Source organism: Falco punctatus (assembly GCF_963210335.1).
Source record: "Falco punctatus genome assembly, chromosome: 12".
Classification (NCBI taxonomy): domain Eukaryota; kingdom Metazoa; phylum Chordata; class Aves; order Falconiformes; family Falconidae; genus Falco; species Falco punctatus.
In genome coordinates this window covers 12,747,065-12,765,595 of record NC_137592.1, presented here as the reverse complement: position 1 = coordinate 12,765,595, position 18,531 = coordinate 12,747,065, and the positions used below count along the sequence as shown (strand labels likewise).

At 37.1% G+C, this 18,531-nt stretch overlaps 1 protein-coding gene across 1 annotated transcript in view; it reads right to left on the bottom strand.

The window, feature by feature from the left end:
• Window positions 1-2,130: 2,130 nt before the first annotated feature.
• Window positions 2,131-18,531, bottom strand: part of TTC27 (tetratricopeptide repeat domain 27) — a 126,233-nt gene continuing 109,832 nt past the window's right edge. Inside the window, exons 16-20 of the mRNA XM_080408147.1 lie at window positions 16,435-16,600; window positions 9,880-10,077; window positions 6,299-6,410; window positions 5,615-5,715; window positions 2,131-2,375 (exon numbers count right to left, since the gene is read on the bottom strand). Of these exons, the coding sequence (XP_080264273.1) occupies window positions 2,253-2,375; window positions 5,615-5,715; window positions 6,299-6,410; window positions 9,880-10,077; window positions 16,435-16,600 (700 nt within the window). The 3' untranslated portion in view covers window positions 2,131-2,252. The remainder of the gene's footprint in view (window positions 2,376-5,614; window positions 5,716-6,298; window positions 6,411-9,879; window positions 10,078-16,434; window positions 16,601-18,531) is intronic.

Genomic DNA, 18,531 nt, shown 5'->3' with positions numbered 1-18,531 from the left:
ACAAATTATGACAGGAAAACTGGCATGCTGTCATAACACTAGTCATCTCACTCTTCAGGAACACACTGCCTGTGGATAGTAGGCTTTCCCTTTGTTAGGTGAAAGACAAAGTTGTTTCTATTCCACACATCTGCTAAGAGAGGGAAGCTCAAATGAGGAAAAAATCTGTGCTGAGAATAACTACTGCAGGGGAGAGGCACTGGAAGAGCAGAATGACTTTTTCATGTGACCGCCTTCGGCAAAGAAACAAAAATAATTTTCAAAATAAAAAAAAATTCAAAAGGATAATGAAATAGAGGCCTTCTCACAGACCTTTGTACTATTCTATATGAAATGTTAACTTCCCATCTATCCTTATTAAATGCTAGGCAGAGGCCATTACACGTAAATTAATGCGGCTTCATGTTCTGCATATAGACTGGAAATTATTTTCTTTTCAATCAAGATAACTGAATTCAAGTCTCATGTTTTAAAATTGATAGTGGAACACATAATTCTGGTTTACAATTTGATGTAAGATCACAAGAAAAATGGGACAGTTTTCTGCCACCAAACAGTTCCACACTTAAACCCTTTCTTCCCAATAAAAGTGCTGGGAACAAAATAGTAAAGATTGTCTCTTTTCCTTTGTGAATAAAGTAAATCCTATCAAAATGTAATTATAAAAAGATAGTAGTGCTGGGAGTTTGTCCCAAAACTCAGAGACTCATTTTTTTCAGTCAGGTGGGCCCCTCACTATACATATGAGCAAAATGGGCATATACCCAGCAAATTCACTCTGCACAAACTTTAATGCCTCATGCCTTTCTGGGCCACTTCAATGAAGAAGTGTTTTAGAGCCAGCTCTCCCTCAACTAGCAGGTAAACCCATTGCTAATATAGTAATTTTTGTGGGAATCTCATGTTAAAATACTGGGAGCCAATAATTTGCTCTCCATTCTAAGAAACTTTACAAGGATACAAAGCTTTACAAAAGCATCAAGATGGTTTTTCCCTTCACACACCAAAAAAACATGCTTTTACTGCTGCTTCAAATCCAGTTAATTGTTTGGTTTCCTTTTACCTTAAGATTTTCTCTTCAGGGAGAGTATTCTTGCCATTTAGTAACCGTATAGCTTTAATGACTGTACCACAGACGGTGCATATCCAGGATATAGATAACCACATTTCTAGAGACTGCATCATTCTCATACAGAAAAAAAAGAGCTAAAATTGTGATGAGTGAGGAGACTATTTTTCATGTTTCTGGAAAACCTTGAAAAAAATAATCCTGCTTTAAAAAGAGCTATAACGAAGATGCTTAAAAATGAAGCAATGCAAAATAGTACAAATGAAAATAACTTACTCAGGTCTAGTCAGATGTAAGTATTTTGCATTAGATTGCAGTTTTATTGCTGCCTCAGTGGGGGAAAAATCCTCATGCCTGTACGAGGCACAAATGAAGTGCTAGTCTATTGCCCGTGGGACAATTTATGTATTATTGAATAATATAATACTACTTAAATAATAACTATTTGTAAATCCTGATGCAGCAAATATCTTGCTACTTTGATTGTAAAACAAGAATAACAAAAAAGACTAAATTCTTACTCTCGGGACCCGACTCCTACTCCCCTATAAGCAATTAACAACAAATTAAAACCGTTAAGTGCCTGACGCCCTTGCCCGCCACCTCCGGCCCCTCTCCCGCCTGCAGCCCCCGGCGCGCCCTGTCACCACAGCCTGCCCTCACCTCAGCGTCCCACCACTGACAGGCCAGCCCTACACCTCCTCTGATTGGCCAGTGGCAGACAGACGCGCCCTCCGATTGGCTAGCCGCCTCGAAAGTGAGGGTGATTGGCTGGGCTCAGCTCCCGCCTCTGCGGCGTGCTTGTCCGTCTCCTCCCGCCCTGGCGCCTCTCCTGTTCCCGACTTGCAACATAGGTGGGGCGTCCCGCGGAGGCCTGGCGCCTGGGTGTGAGGCAGGCAGGCAGAACTAATCCTCAATAATCTCCTTATAAATACAAGTAGCTTTGTTCCAGAAAAACTGGGCCTGAGGAACCCAAACACACAACGTCGTGAGACAGCGAGAGAGAGCAGATGATCTTAAAAAGCAGCCTGAACTCTGAAGAAAGCTGACCACAAGAAGAGCACTGTACAGAAAAATGTTTATTGAGAGTGTTGTTGCATTAGAATTGTACCATTTCATCAGCAAAAGCAATTTCATTCGGCAAAAGAAACACGTCTTCCCATCACAAAATCTGGTCCTCATGTCAGTGTTGGTCTCTCAGCTGGTTGCTCAGCTCCTGAAGTTCAGCAATCATGTTGTCCATAGCTGTCACCTCATCCACTATCTCACCCTGAACCTCATTACTTGTTACATCTACAAAAAGTTGCTGCACAACAAAAAAAATAAAAAACATTATTTTAAGATATACGTACAGTTTCTGTTTCAGTTTAGAGACAGAATACAGGAAGCTCATCACCACTATCCGCCTTTCAAATTTTTGGTATCTATGATGGTGTATCTCTCTAAAAAAGCCCTTTTGTAGCTAATAAACAGAAGGTGTGTATATATACACACACATGTGTCTGTGCCACACACCTGGTATTTTGCCAAAGGGGCCGAACCCTCCCCTGTGGGCACTGGGCTTCTGCTCTGACCTGACTGGCTGTGCTGACGCTTGATCCCATCAAAAGTGAAGGACTTTACCATGAAACTCAAATTAGAAGAGCATCTCACATACTGTCACTGCAGTTTACAAATCCATCTGCTGCTAAATAAGTAGTTGTGAATTTTAATGACCGTTTTTCTCCAGTGTAATTTTCTTTTGCATCATTTTCTCCAAAACCTCAAATAAATATATTTTAACATTTGATGTCACGACATGTGTGGGTGGCGACATTAATCTGTAATTAAGTTATACAAGAGAAAACAAAACACTACAGAGTAATAAAAAGTTTGTTCTTAAAGACCTTAACACAATAACACAAAGCAGCTAACTAATGAGCAACCATAATCACTATTCACAGGGAAACCAAGGGAGACAAACGCTAAATGACTTGTCTAAGTCTTGAGAATTGCACCAGAACCTGTTGCTATTGCAAGGCCAGGACCTGTCATTCCACTCGAGTAATATGGAGGTACCACTCCACAGATATATGGGGGGCACACACACTGAACATATGTTTCCTCTTTGTTATGTAAAGGGAGAGTGATTCACACTTCACTTGACACAAACCAAAAGCCTACTTTTAGAGACAAAAACAAACCAAGAAAACAAAAGTTGCTCTGGAGTACATATGTACATCATTAGATCATCAAAACATAATGGGACAATACAGATACATATATAAACAAAAATGTACTTAAAAGGCCTGAACCAAGTACTTCAACTGCCTCAGAACAGTGTTGTCACTGAACAAAGGAATATCCTACACAAAAATAGGAACATGTTCCCACTACAAATACAGAAATTTTTCTTTCAGCCCCAAACCCTCACACTGGGAATGTGACAGAAAAGTTTGGTTCTTTCTCACTAAGACAGCTAAATAAATCAGGATGATACAATTATTTGTGTTGCCTCCTCCCTCTCCCTCAAAGCAATCTATTCAACTAGATGCAGTGTTGGGAAGTTTCACACACCATCATTCTTTGGGTGTTGTGCCCCATGTTTCCCCACAACAGTACCCGCATTTCACACATGATACAGCCCTATGATCTTTCTCCTTTTTGGAGACCCCAGCTGTCAGGTCTGAATGGTGCATTGTGGGAAGCAGCAGAAAAAAGCCCACTATGCTCTTTGCCAGAGCTGTGACTGCCCAGAAGGCTCTGTACAGAAAGCAGCTCATTAACAAGTTGCAGCCTTGAGCAGACCGTGGGTGCATCATGATTCCAGCACAAGGCAGGAGCTGGAATGTCAGAGGTGGATATCCCAGGAAAGGTGAGAAGTCTAAGTTACATTGTTTCACACTGTACAAAACCTACTGATTTGCTCCAATTGCATGTCCTGCCTACAAAATTTTGGAATTTTATCTTTTAAAAGTTACTTTCACTGTTCCTTTATTCCTTCTGAAATCTTAACTGCCAAGCCTGCTCTTAGCCTGTTTTTTTAAGTCCTTTTCTCTGTCAAAAGTAAAAAATGCCCCACACCAATACTGATCTACAGGGCAGCAAAAGGAGATGCTGCAGTCAAGCTTGGACAGGCATAAACAGTGCTAAACTGTTTGTGCACAGGATCTTACGAAGGATGACTGAGTTTTTAAACCACAACACACTTTGAAAATTCAATAAGACTTCAAATTAAAAATAACAAGGCATCTTAGAAAGTATGCAAAAACAGTGAGGTCACACCAATAGCTTTATCTCTAAACATGTCAGTTTCCCAGAAGTGCCATAAAACTTACAGGCACCATTATATGCCAATAATATAGATGTTCATTTAATCAGTGCATTCAGGAACTAAGAATACAATTTAATAGTCTCACTTAGACTTAATCTTTTAGATAACTGCACAATCTTGCATAATATAAACTACCTGTACTTGTATTTGTATCATTTATGTCAAGTAGTCTTGCTTTGTTTACAGTCAGACTACACACTTTTTTTTTTTTTAAAAACCACCATTTTCTGAATCACAACAAAACATAGATGTTGCGCCTTTTTTCACCACATTCCGAAGACTCACATATGCCAGTACCTAAAAGCACAGTTATGGAGCCAGCTATCGTTTGCTTGTACAACTTTCCTAGGCTTTTATCCTTAAAATTACAGGACTTAAAAAGAGCGAGCCAAGTTTAGCACACTGATGACGGATCAACACTTTGTATCACAAGCACACATGTTATAAAACTTAAGCTCTGAAATTCACATTTACTAAACCCCACACACAGCCAGGCAGAATACTTCTTTAAGACATTAAGTGTATTTTGAATGAAAATATATTCCAGATCAGTCCTCAGTTAAACAATGGCTGTGTCTCATTTTGTAAGATGAAGGGTAAAACTAGGATAATAATGGTGCAGAAACAGACTTGGCTCTTTGGGTGCCTGGCTATGGAGGCACAACCAAAAACCAAGCATATAGTTCAAACATAATGACATTTCCCAACAAATTAATACCCGGATAAGTGGGGTATCCATGAAAGCCTTATTAAAAATTCTCTCCTTTAATAAATAACTCTGTTTTTAAAAACACTTCAAAGTGAGGCAAAGCAGTGCTGACACATTTTGGTCCTTTCTGCAGGTTTATGGCCATTCTTTCTGAGACTGCACTACTTCTCCCCATGACTACTCACGTATGGAATGGATCTTTGAAATGACTGATTTCTTCCAAATGTTTGAGTCTGTTTGCCCGGCATTTTAAGTAAAATTCTAACTTACTCTAATATGTCAATGCTATCTCTTAGACTAGTAGGTTTATTTCAGTCAAAGTCTAGCAGAAAGAAGGGAAACAAAAGTCTGCTTATAACTGGAATCCTGTACAGCACAGAGGTGAATATCCATCTGATAATACCTCCCTGTTGCACTGTATCATCTGATCTATAATTGACTCAAAACAGAGAAATGGTTTCTGGCAACAGAACAAAGATTCCTAGCTTTCAAACAAGAATTCCTACCTTTCAAACATTCCTACCTTTGCTTTGGATGACAAGCCACGTAAGTTGAGCCGAGCTGAAGAAAGTATCTGCAAAGCTTCCTGATGATTAGGTTTGTTCTTGCTGCATTTTATAGCCACTAGAATCCAAGCACAGAAGAAAAGGACCGCAAAACAAAAAAGCATTATCTCTATATCAATACATTTTAAACAACAACATTTAATTAAAAATCTTGATACCTTACCTTCCATAGACAATTTTTTAAATGTACTATCCCCAAAAAGAAACACACAAAAAAAGAATGCCAAGGAATTTTGAGAAGATAACTCTAAACCCAACAGGTATATGTATCTGTCTTAAACATAAATATCACAACACAGTGAATAGTCTTACCAAGTCTGTTTTGAACATTTCCTGACTAGCACACACAAACTTACATGATGATTTGAGGACTGAAATGAACTATAGATGCATTGCATTAGGAAATTGCTAAACCATGAAATTAATTACCAGTCAGATGTTTACTGACTCACCCAACATAATTTCTGCCTCATTCCAAGCACATTTTTGTACGCACTACCAGGATGATGCCTTCTGGTAGAGGACTTCAACAGCAGGAATAAATATAATGGGTAAAGTAGAATATTATTTTGTTATTAAGCTTAATAAACATTTACTACGCTCTCCATGAACAATAAAAGTTCTTTTCAGGTAGAACATACCATGTGCAATCTCTATGGCTCCTTTCACCACCTCCTTAAAAGAAGAAACATCTTTCTCCCAATCACTTGATTGAATTTCACATTTATGTGCCTTAGTGAGACACTGCAGTGACTGCAAGGGGGAAAAAACGATCAGTATGTGAGGAAAAAAACTAGGAGACTAATCTAATTTTAAGTATCTATGAAATTAATGCTCAATCCAGAAAATTAATATATCTTTACTATGCTTTATTTCCTGTGAGTTGGAGTAGTATCCTTCTCTGCAACGGTATGCACCAGCTGTAACACAGATGTTATTCACCAACATTGCATCTCGAGTATGAGAGGCATACAAAGTAACGTGTCTAATTTTTATCTTTTAAAAATCTGTCTAGACTGATGGATGTGACCGATGTTTGCCAAGTCATCATAATTAAATACACATGAAAAATGGAAAAATACTTGTACGTACTCACACTTTGAACAGCAATTTTGTACCTAAAAAAATTATAACTGAATACATCAAAGCTTTCTTTCTGTATATGTATTCTTGGTGAATAATGTATTTTACAGACACAGCTTTTAACTGCCACACTGCTCTGGTACTCAGTGTGAACAGGAAAAATAAATTTAAACAATATGGAAGGAGGGTCCCATTAAGAAAAAAAACCAAAAAACAACACCCATGAAAAATTTAAGCAGAAGAAATTAATTTTTGCATTCAAGTTTTTTTTTTTTTTTCTTTCTACAACACCAGAAATACAAAACAAATATACGTTGGAAGTTACATGGCTTGGGTCAGTGACAACTCTTCAATTATCTTTTTAAAGGGTTTAAATATTATATAAAGGAATAAAACACTTCGGTGTGGTACATGCACATGAGTGCAATAAAGACTTCTGATTGCTGAGCAAAGACAGATTAAATTTGGGGGTCATCACCCCAGAAGCTTCTACCTTCTTCTTCCCACCGGAGTTGTAATCACTATGGCATGGGCATGCTGCTGTAAATTGCAGTAAAGGTGTATTAAGTTAGACCAGAGCACATTTTTTTTTAATATTAACCTCAGTTATAATTGGTAGTAGTTCTGCCCAGCAGAGGCAAGAACCTCCAAGAGAAGGAACAACAGTTTTTACTGCAGTCTGATTTCAGCCTGCACGTGTCTGAGTCAGAGCAGCAAATTAGGGGTTTTTGCTGACAGATGTCAGGGAAGGGAAAGAATTCAAAGTCTTGTGGGCTGTTTGTTTGCACTTCTGGAACCTGGACTTATCCTGGAAGGAAACAGTTGGAGCTGGGGAAAGTTCAAGGAACAGAAGGGTTTCATAGCCTGGGTATGGATTAGCAGGAAACCTGAAGGTTGGAAAGATTCCTTGGTGGGAAAGGGGTGGACTGGACCGCATTCAGCATAGGAAAGAATGAAGTACTGAATGAGGTGGCAGGTCGGATACATAAAAGTGTAAAAGTAAATATATGCTGAGCTAAAGAAAAAACCCACAAACCCAACACTTCAATAGTTTTACACTCCTAACTTGTAAACTCTGTCTGCCTTTGATTCAATTTACAAAGCACTATTGTGAATTGTAACTGTAGGCTCTGGTGATTCATGGCATCAGATAGAGCATCACAGCAGAAAGGTAAAAAAACCCAAACAAACCAACCACCAACCCACTCTTTAAAATCGCCAGACATAAAAGGTTCTTTCAATGCAGTGTTAGGAACAACATTGGTTAACTATAATTAAATCTGCACTAAATAAGGTATTACATTATGGAATAAAGGTTAAACCCTAAATTTGTAAGGAGGTACATGACACTGTGATAGGTTTGCTCCCATCTCTTTGTCATATGATGCCACAATATAGTAAATAATGCCTTTTCAAAATTTGTTGACCTTTTGCATAATAAATGTGGGTGGAAAACTGCAACAATACATCTGGAATTTTTCTACAGATAGTTGTATTCACTTAATATCCAACTGACGCGTGATGGTGCTTGTGGCAGTAAAGCCAATAAATAAGTTTTTTTAACAATTTTACTTTATGATATCAGAAAAGCTACCAGTGATTATGTAGTAATTAATATGTAAATTAATTTTTACACTGTAAAACTAATATATACTGTGTAGGCAGTTTTGCTCTTTCATGACCTATATCTATGGCACTGTCATACCAGGATACTTGGATACACACATAAGTATACCTTAAGTATTTATAAACATAGTTCCATTTTGCAGGGCAAGCTAGACTAAGCGTGTTCCATAACCAGTCTTGATTAGGAAAAACAGCTAAAGTCCTGTCTACTCTACAAATTGAAACCATGTTTTTAACTGGGTTAGTGAAAAACACTGTGATGTAACCAGATTCTGAAACGATTACATTTATAGTATAGACAGGGCCTCTGCTACTTTGCATGTCTGAGTAAGAATCTGAGGATATATTACAGGATATTGCAATGTCTGTATTTCTGAATTCTAAATAGGCCAAATCCCTTTTATTGTTCAGCTGTAAAGAAAAATAGGGAAGGAAAAAAGGGAGGAATTGAAGGTATAACGAATACTGACAATGGCTAAACAAGGCATTTCACAGGGCAGAGCATAGAGGAAGACAATGAGCAAGGTGAAAACAATTATAAATTTAACACCACAAGCATACAATTTGTAGGCCCAATCATCTAACATGCTTGACATCAAGCGACAAGCAATCCTCCAGACTGAAATTTTTGCCCAGGCCAAAGGCACACCCCCCATCAGGAAACACATACCGAATGCTGACCTTGTGTATTTTCAGCTTCAGTGAAGATCTGATAACCCGTAAGTATTTTTGGAGTATACAAGGCTATTTGAATTTTGGAAATTTAATACCAAATAGAGTTGTATGCACACTCCAGCATACAACGAAGTAAACACTTCTAGCAGTGCAGAGCAGTTATTTTGGAAATGCAATCAACTCAATTACTTGGGAAGTGATAGAAACAAGAGATGGAAGTGAATGTAGCAAAACCAGAGATGGGTAGACAGAAACCAATGGTTCAACAAATTAAGAATTAAATAGCATTATTTAATTCCATTTTAAGCTAAGAAAGGACAAAGCACTTTTACTCTGGAACCTGAAGTGTGATAAAGACTATCTTAAACACGTATTCCCTTAGTGACTGCAAAGAATACAGATGGCTTATGATGCCACTGGATCATGCTATTAAGATCCACTTTTTTGCAGAAGCTGCAATACCTTGTCTTAAGAATCAAAGATTCCAATAAAAAAAAAAACAAACAAACACATTATAGATATTAGACTGCTGCCAAGAAAAGTTGCAGAATATAAGTCCAAGACAATGAATGCACATATGCTGTGATAGGACATTTTAAAATGAACCACTGATAAAAGAGAGATATCTTTTTAAAATCCACAAAACCTGATGTATAACATCTTGTTTCTGTTAGATAATAAAAACGTGTGCTGTAGGAACACAAAAAGCAGAAAATAAGCTTACCAAAACACTAAAGCAAAACATGTCTGGAACAAGAGCATGTCTATCTATAGCACTATAGTTTGTTAAAGAACAGAAGGTTTGTACCAGAAGTGTCTAACCATAAAACACATTTACCTTTTCAATATCTTCACCACTATCATTCTGTCCATTTCCATAAAGTTGGGCATAAAGCCTCCAGATGTTCCCGTCGTTTGTCACTCGTGAAGTCACTCTGCCCAAGAGCTCTTGCAATTTCCCTTTCAATCCACTTGCTACCGCTCCAGCACGATCTGCCATACCATCCACTACTGCTCTGACCAGAATAGCCAGCACCTTAAAAAAGCAGCAGGAAAGAGTTTTTATTTCAACCAAATCAACATCAGTATATATAATGATAATGGTAATATTTGGTCCCTATTAATTATTCAGTAAAATACAAATATAGTACCACACGACAAGTACAGATTTTACTATGATATACATTATTATGGGAGTACTTCAACTGATTTAAACCTCATTTATAAGATTCTGTGGCTGGTGAAGCCAAAGAGCTAAAACAGAAATTTGGGTTACTGGGGCAGGCTAGTGTGAAAAAGAATAGTATACAAAATTGTGGCAGTATCCTAAAGATATTTTCACCTTATAATAAGGTTATAAAAAGATCAGTAAACAGGCTGAATCAGACTAATTCAGTTAACAGAAGACACTGTTTACAGGATCTTTATTTAACTACCTGCAGAAATGGAAAGATGTATAGTGGGTGAGATGGAAACTGGAAGACAACTGCATAGCACCTTGGGAAACTGTGTTTAATGCACTTCTGGTGAATTGCTAGTGAAGTCAGTTCAATCAAATTTTTAGCAAGTGCTCATTCAATGGCTTGAGAAGGTGGGATCTGACCTGCAAAAATGCTGAACATGTGGTTACTGGTGAGCTCAATGGGAGCTGGACTCTGCAAGCGTGAAATGCTACAAAATACCAAGCATCCCTGAAAAATACGTGAGTTTTCTGTCCCAAACTGGACGCTGAAAATTAGGAAACAGTTTTACTGTGCCCCAGTTCCTTCTCAATAAATCAGAAACAGCAAATGTAAATTAAGGTAATGGATCATATGGTCAATTACAGGAAAATAAAACCCAGAAAAGCTGTGGGCTTACTAAGTGAGAACTACCTCTTTTGTGTAGTTGATGAGACAGAGACTGGCGAAGGAATAATGATAAAAACAAAATGGAAGTCTCATGAGCCTGCATTCAAGATGGGCCCATAAAAAGTATACAAACACCTTCATGCTGGTACTTCCTAATTTGTGAGGCTATCAGTTGTCCACTGTAATGCTTCAACAATTTTTTCCATGTGGTAATACTTACAATGAAATCACATTAATGGCAACATTAATATAAAGACAGTAATAAAACTAATTTCAAAGATGATCTGTGAATAGCCCCGAACCACACAAATATACTGCTACTCTAGTAAAAGTAGGATAGGGGTGCATCCTCACAAACCAAGGCATAGTTCACTGGCAGAAAGCTATGCAAAGATTATGATAGTATCAAAGTATATTACACTTAAAATAAGAACATATGCAGTTTAGTATTTGTGATAAATCATTTTCCCAACCCAAGTTTTTTCCTATAGAATGACTCAATTAACATGCATCCCAAAAATTAATTACTGGGTTTTCTCAGATATAGGAAATCTTTGGCAAAACAGCCCAAATAAATCAAAATGGCTGATGATGTTATGAAATAAATCAATGTAACAGAAAAAGTGAAAAAATTATACATCTCCCTGGCATCTTTTCAGAATCAATATGAAATCATAGTAGCATCTGAATGTCAGCTAAACAGCTCTCCCCTTTTCCCTCCTAAACCATAACAGTATAGACCTTATAAAATGATATGACAAACTGGCTGTTCTTTCTTTTATTTTCTGTTAAAGAGCTTGGATTTTGACTTAAAATAATGGAAAACATGATCAACTACTAATAGTCCAAAAGTTCTGAAACTGATACTACATTTATGATTTGGATTCTAAGGGACTAAACCCCATCACTGTATGAAGCCGGTCCTCTGTAATGACTTGCTAGAAAAACACCAGCAAGTATTGATATTCCATTACTAAGCATTGTAATAAAAACCATAAAAGAGGTGTAAAAAGAAACATTAAATTATGTTCACTTTTGAAAAGCAACTAGAACTGGTCCTGGGGATTCATACATACATGTATGACTTCTCAATCAGTTTCTCAGTTTAACAAAATTGCTACTCAAAGTCCAGAAAGTTAGTTCACGTGAATGTCACGTATATTTAACAAGAGATTTAAAGCCAATGATATTTTGTTTGCACATGGAAAAAAAGTTTCTTAGTCAGTAGGATTTAGCAACTGGAAAATTACCCATGTTCCCATAGAATTTAGGCTTTGCTTACACTTTCATCATAATAATCTATGTCCTTTTTTTGTAATTCATCATGGAGGCTTTAGCACTACAGCAGTTAAAATAAAACTAGTGTGAAGGCCCAGATTAAAGGGTCCATTAAACAGTAATGAATCATTAATGCTACTTGGCTGTGCCAGGTTGTTAAATAAAGCTGTTTCAAATTGCAAATGAATTGTGCTAATCATCAAAAAGTATTAGCAGTGTAAGACAGCTTTCCATTTTAGATTGTTGTCTTAAAAGTGTTACATTTTAATTTATATCTTTGAAACACTTTCAACTGCCAAACTTACTAAACTACTAAAGCAATGCTCTGTTGCCCAGGATCGCACACAAGCAGTAGAGGTTTGTTGTTGTTGGGGGGTTTTTTTGGTGTGTGTGTTTTTGTTTTTTTTTAATGCCTCTTTTAATGAACTGAGCTCTATATGACCACTGTGCAGACAGTTTGTGCTTAGTGTGACATCACACCATCTGCATTCCTTCTTCTCCTTTGCTTTTGTGAATAATGTTTACTAAAAACTGAACAACAGAGATCATGGGACAGAACTTCAGAAACAAACCCAATCATTTTTAAATGCTGTGTTTGCTATGAGTTAATCTCATTCCATAATTATTCTCTAAACAGCTCCTTTCATATAAAAATTCACTTGGTCAAACCATTTTTAGAAGCCTCACCGACACTAATCAAACCTGACAGTGCTCAAGTAAGAAAAGAGCCCTCAGGTACTAGATGCAAAATGACAAATCTGCAGTCTATGAGCTCTCCCTCTGCCGCTCCCAAATCAAAGCTTTTTAACAAAGACAATTGCCATTAGTGAGCTAACTTAAAAGAAACAGAGCTCCAGAAATTAATTCCTGCCCTTGCTCCTCAAAATCCCCTTGGAACGTGCTCTTGCAGACTTTTATTAGAAACAGCCTGGCGATCTGAACTGCTGAAATAAAGATGATATTTGATGGAAAGGGTAACAGAAAAACTTTGCTAGATTCTCAAGAACGCAGAATTGCAGAGAGGAAACATTTGCCCATACTTCTGAATTCATATGCTTTGACAGCACAGGATGAACATTTGGTTTCTGAAAGCAATGTAGCAAAGCAGCTTTTCCACTGACAAAATAACTTTGTTGCAGTCACAGAACTGTAACTTTCCATGCAATAAAGACTGCTTGTCTCCACCAGCATGCACGTGGTGCAAAGCAGTTGCAGAAATCTTTCAGGTACATTTACCACCTCAGATGAGTAAATCAGAGGCTAAACTGACTATTACAACAGGTAAGGTTTCTCCTCAGGTCCTTTAGTGACTGATCTACTAGCTGAAACTACAGATAATTCACTGAGCTTTTGTCTTTTATTACGTAACATCTATATTAAAGGTTTTCAAGGTATATTTCTCAGCAGGTTCATGAACATTAAAAGGCATAAGGAAATTTGAAGAATTTTAAGAAGGAAGGAAGGAAGGAAGGGAGGGAGGGAGGGAGGGAGGAAAGCATGCTTATAACATTCAAGGGAATACCAGGAAACTGAGACTTTAGAAAATATGTCCTTCGCTGTAATCTTTAATTGCATTGTGGTTCATTTATAAAGAGCCTTTCAGCTTTTCCTTGTTCAATTCTGTCTGCAGAATCTATACATACATATCCTTAAGCTTCATGATACCCTGATCTCAGAACCTTTGCCACAAGGATGACATCGTTAAATAACTAGAATAGCTTAGAAGCACAATTTCCCAAAGCTGCATTCTGTAGTTAGAAGTCTGGCACAAAAGGTCAGCAATGGCCTAACAGAAATCACAGATGAAGATATGCATGCCTTACTGTTACTAGAAGAAATTTGTGATTTATAAATATGACTTCATACCATGCTGAAAAATCTGAGGTAACTACACAAACCAAGGAGGTTCCAAATTATATATTCAATTGCACACTCTTAACTGATGCATTCAGTCTCACAAGGGGTATTTTGCTGCAGTGATTATGCTAAAAGTGACTGGTAATTGACTTTCTGTTTTCACAACAAACTGGAATCAATGACTCAACTAGTTTCTTCCAGTCCTGTGCATACATATTTTTCTGGATTTTTAAATTACTACCTTCTTTCTCACCACTATGTCACCTAGTGTAGTAGCCTATCAATTAAAATCTACGACAACTACAAATACTAAATACAACCTGAGAGAAGATCATACTATGTTACATGGAAACAGAGGTGCATGCTTCCACCTCTGTTTAGTAAAGTAAAATCATGTTCCATGATTTTACTTTACTAAAATACAATTGCACAAGAGGGTTCTAGAGTGTCTCTATTTAAAACATACCAGCTGGCAAACGGGAGAAGCTCAGAAGTTAATGGTGAGCTTTGGAAATAATCTCAGCAGAAGCTTTTAGTTTTATGTGCTTTTTTTGTCTTGCTATGGGAATACTCTTCTTTTCCTTGTACAATTATTGATTAAAGCCTTTCTGAAATTCTTCAATCAGGCTCTGAGGTTTTTCTTGGCCAACTAGTAAAATCCTTCTAATTGAGGAAACTGAATTAGAAGAAGTTATGATGAAGTCCATAAAGCACTTTACACATCAGAAGCCAAAGTTAAAATTAGGATAAAGAAAATAAATTAGGATACATAGCATATATGTACTTCTGTAAAAATGATAAAAAGTTGTATAAGAATAGGATGAAAAAAGTTATACAAAAATAGAAATTTAGTGCAAGCAGTATCCCGAAATATTTTAATGAAATATCCTACATAAAATTTGACAAAACACTAGTAGGAGTCTGTATCATCTCAAAATAGCTAAAATGGACAAATACATGTAGAAAGTTCTATTCCTGGTCAGTTGTCAAACTGACTAAAATAGTATAGTAGACCACCCCTAAAAAAAGTTAGGTAAATAAACAGTTGAGAAAAAAATTCTAAAAAAAGGCCAACCATCTACAAGATGTTCCATGAAGACAGACACAGGCCCCACCAGTACCCACAATACTGTAGCTGCCAGTATTGTGGCAGTATACCTGTATACACTATACACTGATCTTTACCTATTACAGCCTATATTTACCTATATATAATTATATATTATTATATTACAGCCTATATTTAACTGTAAGACTATTTTCCATAGATACTTTTTAGTGCAAAGAGAGTTTGGGACCTTTGAATGTTGAGCCATATCAAACCCAAAAGATTTTATTCATACGGAATGTTATCCTGTGTGTGGTTGGCTTTGTAGTAGTAAGTATTGTACTCATGTATAATTTGTTATCAAAGAGTAATCTGAAAGCATTTTTTAACATCCCTGCCCCCCATAAGCAAATGAGATGTTTCCACAACCTTAATTAATTCTATCTGTTCTCTCTCCTCATCACTGGACTCAAACTTCCAAGATCCAGGAAAGCTATTTTAACCATTTTATGGGATAAGAAAAGAAACATACTCCTGGGATCAATGACCAGCAGCAGCTGGGTCTTCTTCCCCTGGTACTGCACACAAACTCCCTAAGAGCTCATAAGCTCTTCAACCAGATTACTTAATTTTGCAAACACTTTTGGAGGTGTTCCACTACTCTGCTTAGGGTATTCTTTGGCTTGCCTTTCAGATGCACCTTGCTATTTTCACTGAGTGTACAGAACCATGCTTGGATCAGGACCTGGTTTTAGGCAAGGTAACATCCCAGCTGAAGCTGTTAAAGTAGGCTCTCTGGATTTTGTCCAGAGTGTACATTTACAAACCCAGAAATTAATAGAATTTAACTGAACTACAGTCAAAGATAAGCAAAACACCTCCCTTATTTTCATTTGTTCCAGTTATTAGGAATCAATGTTCTGACTGTAATGCATTCAATCCATGAAACATAATTCACTTTCAAAGGCTCATTTGTGGAATTTTCAAACACATAAGAAAAGCTTACCTTTCTTTAAACTGAAAAATTTATATTATTTCTGATACTAAGATATGCAGGAAAAATACAGAAAGATGGGGTTATGCACTGTGCTTTATTTAAGAATCTATCTTAAAACTTCAAGGCTCGTATTTGTCCTTCCACAAACTCTGAGGCAATCTTGATGTAAAGGTTTTCCTTTTAGTCCTTTTTTATTTTAAACACTTTGTCTTACAGTCCAGATTTCCAAAAATTAAATGGCTTGTCTACGTAACTCCACTGGTATGTGTACTATCATTAGTGATACCATTATTGGCAGAAAACTCTGTCTCACAAGAAGACTTGATGAACATATAGGATGACTTAACATGAAAACTTCCCCACCTGTGTGTCCTTGTACTTTTCTCTTAAGTCCATGAGCCGGTGATAAGCTTTAATTGCTTCTGAAAACTCTCCAACATCTGTACTGGTGAGAAGATAGTTCTCCCATATTTGCCAGTGCTCATAGTTGCACTTGAGAGCTTCTTGGAGGGTTCGAAATGCTTTGATTCTAACAAATAATAAAAAAGAATAGAAAATAAAGTTCCATATTAAAGGTTTAATATACAAGATTTCTATGCTAAAATCAGTTAGCATTTTATCAACTAAAAGGCTACTTACTTAAACAACCAGGTTTAGAAAACAGTGCAATGTAAAAGTTACTGTTCGTAATTTACAATATTGATAATTCCTTAATCTCTCTTGTCAATTACTTTCTATCAGTTCACTCCAGAGTACACTCTCTAGAGTCTGAACTAGGTAATTTCTATGTTAGCTCTCATTATGACATTTTGACCAAAATTCATTATAATTGTGTCATCTATGTCAATATTTTCTTTTCTGGTCTTTTAACTGGAACGATGAGAAAACAATCTTACTCATGCTGCAGTTGTAACACACATTAAAAAATCAAAAATCACTGAGTTCACGGCAGATGTCGAATGATATTGACTCATTTCATCACACAAAGGAAGGCTACTTAACAATAACAGCTTTTTGTAATTTATTTTAAAAATTTGCACATGGTAAATGTGCATACCCATTGCACAGAAGCCCAGCATTTTCAACCATTTTTTTTTAATGTCAGCTGGAAGCTTTACTTACACTCTCTGTTCCTGATGCTGTGCTGCTCAGTACAAATGTGTCAGAGTGGCCCCAAACACTATTAGGGTCCTTCACCAAAGGTGCTGCCCAGTGAACCATCTCATAGTGGCAGGAGAAAGTGTTGTGGAATAAAGGCGGACAGCATCATTCCTATAAAGCCACTGTCAAGTCAGGATGCACCTTTATTTTTTCATATGGATCCATTGCAGGCAACACTCTACCATTCCTTTACTCGCGGAGAGAAGTAAGAGCATTCTCTGGTAAGGAACATGAGACACTTTGGCCAAATCAAGAATACAGGCTGAAAGCAGCTGACCTACAGTTTGCAGCCATATGACATCCTGCACAACATGCAACCAATGCTGCTCTGGCAGAAGGATAAAAAGTCGTAATGCAATCTGAAGCATATGTTGGTGAAGTCTGGGTGCCTACTGTTTAAAGCTTTAAAGGTACTGCCAAAAGTTTCAATAACTTTGAAACTTTAAAAAAAGCTTTGCTAGAGAATCAGGATGATATGGTTCTTAGGACTTTAAGAGATTGAAACTTACTCTCAGCTGGACAGTCATGATATACAGGAAAAAAGCACAAAGGAATAAATTCCTTTAAATGAAAACTTGAAACAGTTTTCCCAGTCTGGTAAAAATCATCTTTGGGGAGGTCAGACAATAAATTTCTTCTTAGTAAAGATCATATAAAGATGGCTTGTTATCAAAATTTGCAGTTTACTTGCTCTATTGCTTGAGTAAGTTGCTAAAAGTGCTGCCTCTAAAGAAAGACAGCTCAAAGAAACTGTTGGTTGAGTTTCAGAAAGAGAGTCCAGGATATTTTAAATACCCCAGCCAGCAAAAAGGGAGTATCTAACTAGTGGATCAGGCCATTAGAAGTTTAGAATGGCTGAGTCAGAGAAAAATATAAGTAACCGACAATCTAAGCCCATAGCATTAAACATGACCAAATACACGTAAAGAGAGCTGAGTGACAGAGAAAAACCACTGAAGGAAAACAGGTCATTTGGCATAGCTATGGCAGAACAGTCCACAGGCAGGACATTCCCATGTTCACTCCCCTTTTCTCTCTCCTAATATACTGATACACATAATGCTGCTGAGTAAATGTACTAACAGTTGGGTCTCCTCCACTGTTAAGAGCCTTAGTAAGGCATTTCAGACTCCGATTTTGATAGATCATATTAGAAAATAACAGAGATCTGCTCCTTCCTCTGTGGATTTTGCTAAAATGGATGCTGGGATCTGCTACAGCTCTCTGACAGGCTGGAAGATGCTGACTGACTGACTGATGTACCCCAATCACCTTGAGAAACTGTTTCTGAAACTGCTC